This window comes from Camellia sinensis, chromosome 10, assembly GCF_055761805.1.
Source record: "Camellia sinensis isolate YWXY chromosome 10, ASM5576180v1, whole genome shotgun sequence".
NCBI lineage: Eukaryota > Viridiplantae > Streptophyta > Magnoliopsida > Ericales > Theaceae > Camellia > Camellia sinensis.
Window position 1 is genome coordinate 100,224,025 of NC_138970.1, and position 14,808 is coordinate 100,238,832.

A 14,808-nucleotide genomic window follows, 5' to 3' on the forward strand; every position below is an offset into this window, starting at 1 on the left:
CGAAAGAGTATAAGTCGAAAATATTTTGCATCAGGATAGGTAGTTTTCGGCTTTGAACCTTCCCTAGTGATAACCTATCGGACTTACTGGCTAACCAATGGACGCGATGCCTTGAATTGTTCAGCCGTTTGTGTAAGCCAAGACAATAGATTTCACACAAAATATCTTCTAACACATTGTGGTTCTCACTGTTGTGTTCATTTTGGCCTTGAACGCACCTGGTTTTCATAAGTGTTTCTAGAGAATTTAGCCTCTTCATTCTCATAGAACCGGCCCCAGTTCAACACTCATATAGGTGATTCTTATTGTGAGTATCTTCTTATACTCATCTTGATTTTATGTCGTAATCAAGATATAAGTAATCATTAAAAGCAAAGCTTATCCTTATACCCCTGCAGACAACATATGTTGCAGATATCACTCTCACCATAGGAATGGCTAGGAATTTTAATCCCTTGGTGATTTCTGGCGAGCCATACATAACTTAGTTGTCCCTTTGAACTTAGTTCTTGGGATCTCCAGTCATATAAGTAGGGTTACCATTATGACGACTCTTATGTAATAGGCTTTAATCCCATCCCCTTCGATGAACTATACACTAGCTCTTTTGTCAAACCTTTTGTTAACGGATCCGCAATATTCTCTTTAGATTTTATATAATCTATTGAGATTATTTCGTTTGACAACAATTGCCTTACGGTATTATGTCGACGACGTATATGTCATGACTTACCGTTATACATGTGATTCTGTGCCCTGCCTATTGCAGATTGACTATCACAATGAATGCAAATAGCTGGCACAGGTTTTGGCCACATTGGAATGTCTTCTAAGAAGTGACGAAGCCATTCTGCTTCTTCACCTGCTTTGTCTAAAGCAATGAACTCGGATTCCATTGTGGATCGTGCGATGCACGTTTGTTTCGTGGACTTCCAAGAAACAGCAGCGCCTCCTAGAGTAAAGACATATCCACTAGTGGATTTTGAATCTTTAGTATCCGATATCCAATTGGCATCACAATAACCTTCGAGTACTGCTGGATATCGAGTAAAGTTCAAACCATGATCACGAGTAAATCTCAGATATCTAAGAACTCGAATGATCGCTTTCCAATGGTCTTCTCCAGGGTTACTAGTGTACCTACTCAATTTACTGATAGCATAAGCTATATCAGGACGAGTACAATTCATTAGGTACATTAGGCTTCCAATGATTTGGGAGTATTTCAACTGAGACACTGCATCACCTTTATTTTTCGATAAATAAAGACTGACGTCTACAGATGTTCTAGCTAAATTCAAATCATCCTTGATAAATTTATCAAGAATTTTATCAATATAATAAGATTGAGATAATGCATATCCGTCAGATGTTTTAGTAATTTTCATTCCTAATATAACATCTGCGACCCCCATATCTTTCATATCAAATCTCTTATTAAGCATCTGCTTAGTTGATTTGATCATGTTTTGACTGCTTCCAATGATAAGCATGTCATCCACATAAAGACAAACTATGACATATCCTTGGTCAGTGTTTTTAACATAGACACATTTGTCACATTCGTTTATCTTAAACCCATTAGTAAGCATTGCAAGATCAATTTTTTCATGCCATTGCTTAGGTTGTTTTAATCCATAAAGGGATTTTACAAGTCGACAAACTTTCTTTTCTTGCCCTGATACTACAAACCTTTCGGGTTGTTCCATATAGATCTCTTCATTTAGATCACCGTTTAAGAAAGCTGTCTTAACATCCATTTGATGTATTTCTAAATTAAACAACGCTGCTATAGCAATAAGCATGCGAATGGATGTTATTCTTGTCACAGGGGAATATGTGTCAAAATAATCCAGACCTTCCTTTTGTCTGTAACCTTTAACAACAAGTCTTGCTTTATACTTGTCAATTGAACCATCTGCTTTCATTTTTCTCTTGAATATCCATTTATATCCAAGAGGTTTAGAACCTGGTGGAAGATCCACCAATTCCCAAGTATGATTTTGCATAATGGATTCAATTTCATTATTAACAGCCTCTTTCCACAAAGGTGCTTCAGGACCTGTCATTGCTGCCTTAAAGCTTTGAGGTTCATTTTCTAACAAGTATGTCAGAAAATCTGGACCAAAGGATTTTGATGTTCTTGCTCTCTTACTTCGTCTAGGTTCATCATTAGTTAAATCCTGTTGGTCAAGACTATTACTAGTCTCTTGTGTTTGATTGTCATTAGTCTCTTGACTTTGCGTACAATCATAAGTTCTTTTCTGTGAACTTAATTCCTGTCCTTTCTTATAAGGAAAGACATGTTCAAAAAACACAGCATTCCTTGACTCTATAATAGTGTTCACATTTATATCAGGTATATCTGATTTATAAGTCAGAAACCGATATGCACTACTATTCTGAGCATAACCAATAAACACACAATCTACTGTTTTTGGTCCAATCTTAGTCTTTTTAGGAACAGGTACTTCTACTTTTGCCAAACACCCCCACACTTTTAAGTATTTGTAGGAAGGTGGTCGACCTTTCCATAATTCATAAGGAATGCTTTTGGTTTTCTTGTGGGGTATTCTATTAAGAACATAATTAGCAGACAATATTGCTTCCCCCCACAAGTTCTGTGGTAAACCTGAACTTAGTAACATGGCATTCATCATTTCTTTTAGGGTTCTATTCTTCCTTTCAGCAATTCCATTTTGCAGTGGAGAATAAGGGGCTGTAGTTTGGTGAATAATGCCATGTTGTGCACAAAATTCATTTAATGGTGCATCATATTCACCACCCCTATCACTTCTAACCATTTTAATGGTTTTACCAAGTTGATTTTCAACTTCTGTTTTGTAGAGTTTAAACATTTCTAAGGCTTCATCTTTACTTCTAAGTAAATAAACATAACAATATCTTGTGCAATCATCGATAAATGTTATGAAATACTTTTTGCCTCCTCTAGTTTGAATAAATTTTAAATCACATACATCAGTATGAATTAATTCTAGAGGTTCGGTTTTTCTTTCAACCGATTTAAATGGAGCCTTAGTTAGTTTCGCTTCTACACAAATTTCACATTTATGATTAGGATTAATTTCAAACTTTGGTATATAATCTAAACCAATTAATCTACGCAAAGCATCAAAATTCACATGTCCTAATCTACCATGCCATAAATTTGACTCAAGAATATAAACAAAAGATGTGTTATTCTTATTCATAGCAACTTTCGGTACAACTGTCATTACATTCAACTTAAAGAGACCATCACTCATGTATCCCTTACCAACATACATACCACTCTTTGTTAATACAAATTTATCAGACTCAAATACAAGCCTAAAACCATTTTTACTTAACAAAGACCCAGAAACTAAATTCTTCCGGATGTCAGGTACATGCAGTACGTTGTTGAGGGTCAATTCTTTCCCTGATGTCATCTTCAAGATCACTTTCCCTTGTCCAGCCACAGTAGAAGTAGAAGAATTTCCCATGAAAAGTTGTTCACCATTTGCTGCCTCATTGTAGGTAGTGAACATCTTCTTGTCCGCACATATGTGACGAGTTGCTCCAGTGTCAACCCACCACTCTTTGGGATTTCCAACCAAGTTAGCCTCAGACACCACAGCAGAGAGGTTGATGTCATTCACTCTGTCAGAGATGTAATCGAATTCTGTTACATTGGCCTGATTGGTGGTCTTCTTACTTGTACTTCCATGATTCTTTTTAGGGCGGCGGCAGTCAGAAGCCCGATGTCCAGTTTTGCCACAGTTATAGCATTTTCCTTTGAACTTCTTGCTACTATCGCCTTGTTTAGGACCATCTCCAGTAAACTTTCTCTTTTTGTTATGTGGTTTATGAACTTGTTCAACCACATTTACCTTGGACTCAATGGGATTTTTCCCATTCCTCTTTTCAGCCTTTCGGTTATCTTCTTCAATTCTTAATCTTACAATCAATTCATCCATAGTCATCTCTTTACGTTTATGTTTTAAATAATTTTTGAAATCTTTCCAAGCCGGTGGTAACTTTTCCACTAAAGCAGCGACTTGGAATGACTCGCTAAGAGACATACCTTCTGAATGAATATCATGCAAAATTATTTGAAAACTTTGAACTTGAGATATTACCGTTTGGGAGTCTACCATAACAAAGTCCAGAAATTTACCGACGACAAATTTCTTCGTGCCGGCATCTTCTGTCTTGTATTTCTTCTCCAAAGAATTCCACAATTCTTTTGCTGTTTTCAGAGGACTGTATACATTATACAGCATATTGTCAAGGCCATTTAGGATGTAGTTTCTGCACAGGAAATCTAAATGTTTCCAAGCATCTACAGCGGCAACAACTTGCCGATCACTTTCACCCTCTTTAAGTGCTGGAGCCTCTTCATGGAGAAACCGGGCCAAATTAAGAGTTGTAAGATAGAACAGCATCTTCTGCTGCCATCTCTTAAACTCGGTACCGTTAAATTTTTCCGGTTTTTCTCCATGATTGATTGGTACATGAACATGGTTCTGGATACGGACCGATGTAGGTGTAACAATAGGAGTACCACTGCCAGATGCAGTTTCAGTTGTAGTAGCCATAATCTCTGATTACAAAAATCAGAAAATATTAAAACACAAAATAATTTTCTAGTTACTAAAACCAGAAAATAATTATAACAACAAAATAATTTTATTTTCCTTGTTACTAAAACTAAAAAAATAAAATATCATAAGAATTTTCTGTAATACCAAATAATATTCTGAATTGTTAATGACACCAGTATCGTACTACTAGTTGTTGTCAAAGAAAAGAGACAGTATATTACTACTATCTGTCAAATAGCATAAATCACTATTTGTTTTTCCAACCAGAATATTAATTTGAAAACACAGAAAATTAAATACAATGAAGATACCCAAAAAGGAATCTGTCTTAAGATTGTTGGACAATCTTCACTGTATTTAAAAGATTAAATTCTGTTGTGTACAAAACAACAACAAGAATAAAAGAAATAGATAAAAGGAGAGAATTTGTTTGGTTACAAAAATCAATCTCGAATTAAAAATAAATAAATAAAACCACAGATTTTATTTTGTTACAAAAACAAAATTAAAATCTGATTAAACAAACAAAATAAAAAAAAAACAGAATAAAATTAAACAACTTACTTGGTTAATTTATTTGAATAACTTTTCTGATCATGTCCAGTGTTTAACACTGTGTCCTTAAGACAGATTCGTCCTCTCCACGGTGCTTTCAGAATTCGGACGTCTATCTCCCAGGATGAAATGATCTACCACAAACAATAGCAGCACTACTAATTGTTTGCCTTACGAACACACTAAGTGTTTACACTCTTTCTTTCGGAAATAAAATGCAGCAAGATGAAGAATATAAATAGCAGAAGTGAAATACGAAATTTCTGAATGGAAAACATCAAATGAGGGTGGTCCTATTTATAGATGTGAAGGTGGCTCTTGGTTTTGAATTGAACAGGTATGTGGCTCTTGGTTTTGAATTGAACAGGTATGATACCTGTTGGGTTTTGAATTTCAAACAGATTCAACAATTCAAACAGATAGCAATTACGGGAAGGGCCCTGTTTGGGTGTGCACTAATTCCAAAACAGTTTATTTCTGTTTGAAAACGGGAAGGGCCCTGTTTGGATGAACAAAAAATCCAAACCAATTTAATTTGAATTTTGGATTTTATTTTAATAAAAAATAAAATTAAATTCAAATGTTTTTGGCCCAAAAAGATTAGAAGCCCAACCCAACCACACACCCGTGCCCAAGCCCAGGCCAGCCCGCCCGATCGGACGGGCGGCGCGCGCGCGTGTGGTGATTTTTGGGTCCAATGGGTCTAGCCCATTTTGCCCATAACCTCTCCCTCTAAAACACTTGGGTACCCCTTGGGGCACACCCCAAGTATCTCACCCTAAGCCTTATAAACCCTTTCAAAACTTCCCACCAAATCAATGTGGGACAAGCCAATTTACAACCTTAAGGAATTTCCACCAAAACTCCATTTCCATGGAGCACACTTTGGCTTCAATTTCCCATTCACTCGGTAATGGTTTTGAGCAACCAAATATACCACGTGAATCACAACGCGGCATAGAATGCGTTACCACTTTGACCCGAGTAAATCGACACTCGGGGCCCACCTAAAAAATAGACCGAACTTAGGAAAAAATTCTGGTTTTATCCAGAATTTTATAATCATTTCCAACACCTCTCAGCTAAATGAAGTGTTTGTGTGTGTGTTCTTGTATGTAAAATTCTAAGGGAGGGTTTTTTTTTTATAATAAAATTGGTGCAAAAGGTCCAAAATGTCCATTGGTTGGAATTGGATTGGATATTTTGGATTTAGTTTGAATTCAATAAAATAGTGGATGATTAGAATCCTTAATTGAGTACCTAAACATGATCTTGTTAGGGTTTTATCTTAATCAAAGCATCCTAGTTACAAGTACAATGCATATACACACACACACACATATATATATATATAAGTTTGTACCTAGGTCAAAGATTTTCCTTAATTCATGCAAGTTTGTTTCAAAAAGTACATGCATTGAATCTACATAGGTATTGGCTAGCCACATGATGGGGATTTGAGGGACTCATTTTATTTTTTTTCTCGTGTACAAAAGTTTGGAAATTGTAAAATATAGTGTATAAAATAGATTTTAGGGTACAAGTGTATATATATAATGGTACTTGTTTGGGGTCAATTTGTGATTTAATAAAAATGTGAGGGCTTTGGGTTTAATTTATGAATTGGGACATTTATTTTAGTGTAGAATTAAATTAAATTAAAGTTAGAGAGTCTAATTCGGTTTGGATATCTTGTTTCAAATAAAAGGCAATCAACTAACGAACATGATAAAGACCGAAAAAATCTTTGGGGTTTTAAGTGGTAATTTCATATTTAGGGATTCGATTAATCAGTATTAGGGTATTAGAAACGATTCATAAGTTTTGGGTTCAATCAGGGTTTGTACGGGTTCATCTGTGACACATTTTCAGTTCTAGGGTTAATTTTGTGAATAAACGGAGAACTAAGGGCTTTTATTATAATAATTCAAAAGCAAGGGTCTTACTAGGATCTAAAAAATTTAGGGGTCTCACATTGACGAGCCGGGGCATCACAACTTGGGCAGACACAAAATCCCTTATTATGTAGTGTCGTCCATATTACTTGGTGTGCTTCGGGGTTGCATATGATTGGTCTTACAATTGGTGCCAACATAGATAAGATGCACTGCATTGACAATGATGCAATAGTCCCCCAAGTGTTTCTATATCTTTCACTTTAACAAAATTTCTTTTTGATTGGCTACTAGAAAAATAAATAAATAAAATAAAATAAAAAAATTTGGGCATGTTTGAGATTTAACTTCTTTTTAGGAATAGACTTGAGGTGGTTAGATTAGACTTGATGTCGGGTCGGAGCAAGCTTAGAATGACACAAATCTTCTTACTATATAGTGCAAACTCAGCTCGAAATTTGTCCACCCCTAGTTAGTACACACTCTTTAAAGGGTGTGTATTAAATGCACCTTATTATGTATTTTTTAATACATGTTACATTTTTTTTATGGAAAAATGTTCTTAATTCTTTGTTAAATTTAGATTAATTTATAATTCAAAAATAAAATTATTTATTTTTGTGATAATATTGGACATTCATCCAAGAATACCCCTTTAGATTTTGAAGGATTTTGCATGTAGGTGTCATAGCCAACTTTTTGTTGGTGTTGGCTTCGATGTATGCACATGATTTGCTTGTGAATGTGTCTCAATTCAATTGAGATGGATTGGTGCATCTTATACATTGTATGTTTATTTATTTAATTTCTTTATTCATATATAATATTATAATAAAATTTATTGAATTATATCATAATAATAAAAATTAAACACAATACATAATTATGAGGACATAACTTTTTACTTGGCCCCGTGACAGGGCCCTATGTTGAGGTGCCACATGGCAGGGCATGAGTGTGAGTAGTCGAATGATCAGTTACCTTGTGCGAGACAACCAACGTGGAATGTGAGTCCCAGTTAAGGATTGACTCCAAGATTGGGTGAGTTAGGTGTCTTATGATAGGTCAATCCTAATCTAAGTAGGGGAGATGAATCCTAGATGAAGTGATGTTCCTGGAGGGAATAAGTGTTTGACATTATTACTACTTATAGGATGAGGTAGGACACTCTATATAAAGCAAGCATCTCGTAGGTCTAAGATATGCAAATGTTGTCTAAGTTTAGTATTACTCTGTCGAATTATTTTAAGAGAGTTTTGTTTATTGACTTCATCATCGAAGTGCCCTCCTGGTTAATGAGAAACAGGTTTACTTATTCTGCTCACTTTTTTAGTCGTGGATCTAAGTTACGTACTCCACGATTTTGTTCCTAGAATTCGAGGAGAAAGATCTTTGTTGTGGTTAGATTTTGTTGGGGAATTTTCAAAATGGGTTTTCAAATTTATAGTTTATTTTTGGGTGTTTTCAAAACCTTCCATGTTTTTCTTTGGAAAGCATGAAATAAGCTTGGGGCTTTGTCCCATATCGGAAAGAGAGGAAAACATGGAGCACTTAATAAAGTGCTACATGGAATATTCCTTTGAATATAGAATTGTGAGGTGAAAGCTAGTGTGCGGGCATCCACACCGCAAGGATGGTGCTTCACACCATCTACACACGCACACTCACACGCGCATGCACACGTGGCGTGGGCTGTGTGGCATTTGATGGCGTACTTTGCACTTAGCACGGACACATCGACACAAGGCGCCATGATGGTGCTATCCTATTTGCATCGGACAGGTTGGAGAGATAACGTGGATCCAATGTGGCATGGGTGATGTGGAATACAGTCAACTCTACGTGGCAGTGACGTGTCGTCCGTTGGCAATGAGTCAACCTACCGTTCAAACGGTTATGTGTCCGATCTGGAACGGGTTGATCATAGTCATTGATAAGAGATGCGCGCTATCCTACGAATGAGATGACACCTGATCGTGATCAGGTGTGATTAGTCAAGGCGTCTATTCGGTGTGAGAATTATCTGCACCATAGATCATCGATCCAACAGTCAGATCTGATTGGATGTGATCAAGGGACATGACCATTCGATTAGGTGCATCAAGGCCTATAAATAGGTTACGAAATCAACCATTTCATTCCATCCAAAAATTCAGTATTTTTTCCTGCAATTCTCTCTCTCTCCCTCTTGATTTAGAGTTTTCAATCAAGAGTTTCTTAAGCAAATTTCTGCTTTTCTTACTGGTAATCAAGTTCTGTAGATTTGATTATCAGTGTCTTGGTTTTCTTGATTATATCAAGATTATTCTGATCTACTGTCGTCAGTGCAGACACCGGTAGATTTGATCTTTAGATCATGTTTCATTGTATCCTGGAGACAAATTTGCTGTAACCCCTTGCACACCTTTTGGTGGATGCAAATATTATCTTTAGGAAAGCGACTTAGTAATGTGACTTGAAGTACCAAATTTCTATCCACAAGTTCATCGCCAAGTTTTGAAGACCCGAAGACCACCAACTGAAGAATTCAAGACAATTTGTTTCAACAATCTAAAGAAAATATTTAGATATGGTGATGTCTATTCAAAAAATGACTCAAGATTTCATAAAGCTTGATCGGTTTGATGGCGGCAATTTCCAACGCTGGCAAAAGATGATGTACTTTTTGCTCACCACTCTCAAAGTGACCTATGTGCTGACTGCCTCCTATCCGGTGGAGCAAAAAAATGAGACTATGGAGCAAACCCGTATCAGAACCAAATGGGAGAATGACGACTACATTTGCCGAGGACACATTCTGAATGCACTGTTAGACTCTCTGTTCGATATGTATCAACATCTGGAAATAACAAAGCAACTCTGCGGCATACGACAGTCAAAGTACCTCACCGAGGATGCCACCAGTAATAAATTTCTTGTTAGTAATTTTATGCGTTTTACTATGATTGGTACAAAGCTCATTACGGAACAATTCCATGAGATCCAACATATTCTGAGTCAATTTCGACAAAAGAATATGAACATGGATGAATCTATTGTAGTTTCGTCTATAATAGAGAAACTGTCATCTTCTTGGAAGGATTTTAAGAAACTCTGAAACACAAAAAGGATGATCTAACTTTAGAGGAATTGGCTCAACACCTCCAAGTTGAGGAAGAGTCAAGACTTCTTGAAAGTAAAGAAAACCAATTGGCTTAGACTTCTAAGATTCACATGGTGATGATGGCAAGAGGTTCAACAAAAAGAAGCGTAAGTGTGAACCCCAACCCAAGAAAGATACTAAGAAGCTGAAAGGCGCTTGCTGGCAGTGTGGCAACCCAAGGCACTTCAGGAATGAATGCAGGTCATACAAGAAGAAGCCAGAAGCATCAAATGCCAAGAACAAGTTCGTGGCTGTTGTATCCGAGGTGAACATGCTCGAAGATGCTAGTGACTGGTGGATTGACTCAGGAGCAACAAGGCATGTCTGCAACGAAAAAAGTCGTTTCACTACTTACGAACAAGTGAGTGATGGAAGAGTTCTCTACATGGGCAACTCTTCAACTGCTACTATTAAAGGCAAATGGATGGTGGATCTAGATGTTTATCATATACCTGATGTCAGGAAAAACCTTGTATCTAGAAGCCTACTTAATAAGCATGGTTTCAAGCTAGTATTTGAGTCGGACAAATTTGTCCTGTCTAAGGGTGGAATTCTTGTTGGGAAGGGCTACATGTATCAAGGAATGTTCAAACTTAACATTATCAATAATACATCTATTTTTGCTTATATTGTTGATTCTATTTCTTTATGGCATACTCGTTTAGGTCATGTTAATACTAGGAAAATGCATGATATGGTTAATTTAGATTTAATTCCTAAGTATGACATTGATATGTTTGAAAAATGTAAATTTTGTGTGCAGTCAAAAATTACTCGCATTTCATTTCCTAAAGTAGATAAAACCACATCTCTGTTTGAACTTGTACATAGTGATGTATGTGACATGCATAGTACCCCCACTATAGGTGGTAAGAAATATTTTGTAATATTCATTGATATTTTTTATAAGTACTGTCATATCTATCTTTTGCATTCAAAAGGTGAGGTGCTTAATAAATTCAAGATTTTTAAGACAGAAGTAGAAAATCAGTGTAATGTCAAAATAAAGAGACTCAGGTCTGATAGAGGCAGTAAATACCATTTTTTAGAATATTGTGAAAATGTTGGTATTATTCATGAGAAGTTTGCACCCTACACACCATAACAACATGGGTAGCTGAAAGAAAGAATAGGACATTAACAGAAACGATTAATGCTATGCTTTCTTACTCCAGTTTAAGTTCTGGTTTTTGGGGTGAAGCCTTGCTCACTACCTGTCACATACTCAATAGAATTCCTCTCAAGAAAAGAAATGTTACTCCTTATGAACTTTGGAAAAACAAGAAACCTAATCTTGGTTACTTGAAAACATGGGGCTGTAGAGAAATAGTTAGATTGCCTAAACCTAAAAGGAAGAAATTAGGTGAAAAGGGAATTGAATTCCTTCGCTATGCTATACATAGCAAAGCATATAAGTTTCTGGTAGTAGAGCCCAATGGTTCAGTGGAAACAAATACCATCATTGAATCACGTGATGCGGTATTTTATGAGAATCGTTTCACAACCATTCCAAGGTTGGATTCTAATCAAGGAAATGAATCAATTCTTTTGATGTCTACAGAGAAAAGTGAACGACATGAACCCATTGAGCCTAATGAACCTATTGAGCTAAGGAGGAGTAAGAGGGCTAGGACTGAGAAGTTATTTGGCCCTGATTTCGTTATTTACCTTGTAGAAGGAACTAGGAAAGCTTATTGTAACCAAACAATGATTTCTTTGAATATGGATTAGATCCATTAACCTTTGAGGAGGCTATGAAGTCTCAAGATGTTGCTTTCTGGAAAGAAGAAATAAATGATGAGATGGATTCTATCATAGGTAACAATACTTGGATACTTGTTGATTTGCCACCTAGATCCAAACCAATTGGTTGTAAATGGATTTTCAAAAGGAAAATAAAAGTTGATGGCACAATTGACAAGTTCAAAGCAAGATTAGTTGCTAAGGGTTTTACTCAAAAGGAGGGTATCGATTATTTTGATACATATGCTCCGGTAGCTAGAATCACCACCATTCGAGTGTTGATTGCCTTAGCCTCAATCTATAAGCTTGAAATCCATCAAATGGATGTTAAGACCGCTTTCTTAAATGGAGAGTTAGATAAGGAAATCTACATGCAACAACCGGAAGGATTTGTTGTACAAGGTCAAGAGCACAAAGTGTGTAAACTCGTGAAGTCACTATATGGACTAAAACAAACTCCAAAACAGTGGTATGAGAAATTTGACAAAGTAATAGTGTCAAATGGTTTTAGGATGCATGAGTCTGATAAGTGTGTGTACAGTAAGTTTGCTAGAAATAGAGGTGTAATCATATGCCTATATGTAGATGACATGCTTATTTTTGGTACTGACAATGATGTCATTAAAAGTACTAAAAGCTTCTTGTCGTCTAACTTTAGTATGAAAGACATGGGCTTGGCTGATGTAATTTTGGGTATTAAGATTAAACGATAGGACAATAATTTGATTCTAACCCAGTCGCACTATATTGAGAAAATTCTTAAGAAATTTAATCAATATAATTGTACACCCATGTCTACACCTTTTGATTCAAATTTGAAATTGTATCCTAATACTGGATGAGTTGTTGATCAACTAGACTACTCAAGAGTAATAGGTAGCCTGATGTATGTCATGACTTGCACTAGACCTGATATTGCTTTTGCAGTAGGAAAACTTAGTAGATACACTAGTAATCCCAGTAGTGTACATTGGCATGCTGTTAACCAAGTACTTAGGTACTTGAGGAAAACAATAGACTATGGAATAGTCTATAATGGCTATCCAACAATGCTAGAAGAATTCATAGATGCTAGTTGGATAACTGACTGTGAAGATCACTCGTCCACGAGTGGTTGGATTTTTACTCTTGGAGAAGGAGCTTTCTCTTGGGGTTCTAAGAAGCAAACATGCATAACAGACTCAGCCATGGCGTCAGAGTTTGTAGCATTGGCTTCTTGTAGCAAAGAGGTAGGGTGGCTAAGGAATCTCTTGCCAGGGATTAAGATATGGCCAAAACCTATGCCACCGATATCTTTGCATTGTGACAGTGAAGCACCTCTATCACAGGCCTATAGCCATGTCTATAATGGAAAGTCCAGGCATATAGGACTGAGACATATATAGCTGTGTTAGGCAGTTAATCACGGAAGGTGTGATTACCATTAGTTATGTAAAGTCGAGTGAAAACTTGGCTGACCCCTTAACAAAGGGACTTACAAGGGATTTGGTGTGGAAAACATCAAAGGGGATGGGTCTTAAGCCCATTTAACGTAATCACTCCTGGTGGAAACTCGACTCAACGCTTGAAGAAACATCAAGTCTTGAGTTCAATGAGCCCAAGTACACCATATGATGTGATTACAAGCACTTAGTTTTATTTCATTTTCATCCCAAGGTTGAAGTGCTTGGTACCTGTAATGCGAAAAGAAAAAGGATGAGTTAGAAAACTCTTAATAAGCTTACAACTAAGTTGTTAGGGTACTGTAAATTATAGGGTAACTCTTAGTAAGCTTATCTATGTGAGTTTAGGAGGTGGTGTCGCTTCCTATGAGTCCAAGGACTTGACTCCAGAGCACTTATGAAACAGGATATAGACATATGGCCAATCCACGTGTCAGTTTGTTTGAATACTTAAGGTAACTTGTACTGTGCGTGAGACATGTCTGGTTAGTCAAATAAGATCACCAGTTCAAAGACAAGTCTACTATGCCATCTTGACTAACTTTGAGATGTCTTCACTAAGTGAATGATTCAAATCGTAAGATATCTTCACCTATGCATAAGGCTGCCAAGTGAACCAAGAATCATCATCTGATATTTTGAAAATGGTGAGGGAATGTTAGGGAATTTTCAAAATGGGTTTTCAAATTTATAGTTTATTTTTGGGTGTTTTCAAAACCTTCCATGTTTTTCTTTGGAAAGCATGACATAAGCTTGGGGCTTTGTCCCACATCGAAAAGAGAGGAAAACATGGAGCACTTAATAAAGTGCTACATGGAATATTCCTTTGAATATGGAATTGTGAGGTGAAAGCTAGTGTGCATGCATCTACATCGTAAAGATGGTGCTTCGCACCATCCACACATGCACACGCACACGCGCGTGGGCGTGTCGTGGGCAGTGGGCTATGTGGCGTTTGATGGCACACTTTGCACTTAGCACAGACGCATTGGCACAAGGCACCAGGAGGGTGCTTTCCTATTTGCATCGGACAGGTTGGAGCGATGACATGGATCCAATGTGGCATGGGTGACGTGGAATACAGTCAGCTCCACGCGGCAGTGATGTGTCGTCCATTGCCAATGAGTCAACCAACCGATCAAACGGTTATGTGTCTGATCTGGAGTAAGTTGATCATAGCCGTTGATTGGAGATGCGCACGATCGTACTTATGAGATGGCACCCCATCGTGATTAGGTGTCATTAGTCAAGGCGTCTATTCGGTGTGAGAATTATCTGCACCGTAGATCGTTAATCCAACGGTCAGATATGATTTGATGCAATCAAGAGACATGAGTATTCGATCAGGTGCATCAAGGCCTATAAATAGGCTGCGAAATCATCCATTTCATTCCATTCAAAAATTTAGTATTTATTCCTGCAATTCTCTCTCTCCCTCTCTCCCT

The 14,808-nt window shown here is 36.9% G+C and overlaps 1 protein-coding gene across 1 annotated transcript; it reads left to right on the forward strand.

Moving 5' to 3' along the window:
* Positions 1-9,626: 9,626 nt before the first annotated feature.
* On the forward strand, positions 9,627-13,306 carry LOC145800589 (uncharacterized). The gene is made up of 6 exons (XM_082890293.1): positions 9,627-10,073; positions 10,267-10,848; positions 10,942-11,047; positions 11,263-11,796; positions 11,910-11,996; positions 12,780-13,306. Exons 1-6 carry the CDS (start codon positions 9,627-9,629, stop codon positions 13,304-13,306), a joined length of 2,283 nt encoding a protein of 760 aa, XP_082746419.1.
* Positions 13,307-14,808: the final 1,502 nt, after the last annotated feature.

Coding starts and splice junctions, on each gene's coding strand:
- LOC145800589 (XM_082890293.1), top strand. CDS start 9,627: ATGACTCAAGATTTCATAAAGCTTGATCGGTTTGATGGCGGCAATTTC. Junction 11,048..11,262: donor TAGTACCCCCACTATAGGTG/GTAAGAAATATT, acceptor ATTCATGAGAAG/TTTGCACCCTACACACCATA. Junction 11,797..11,909: donor ACCTATTGAGCTAAGGAGGA/GTAAGAGGGCTA, acceptor AATATGGATTAG/ATCCATTAACCTTTGAGGAG.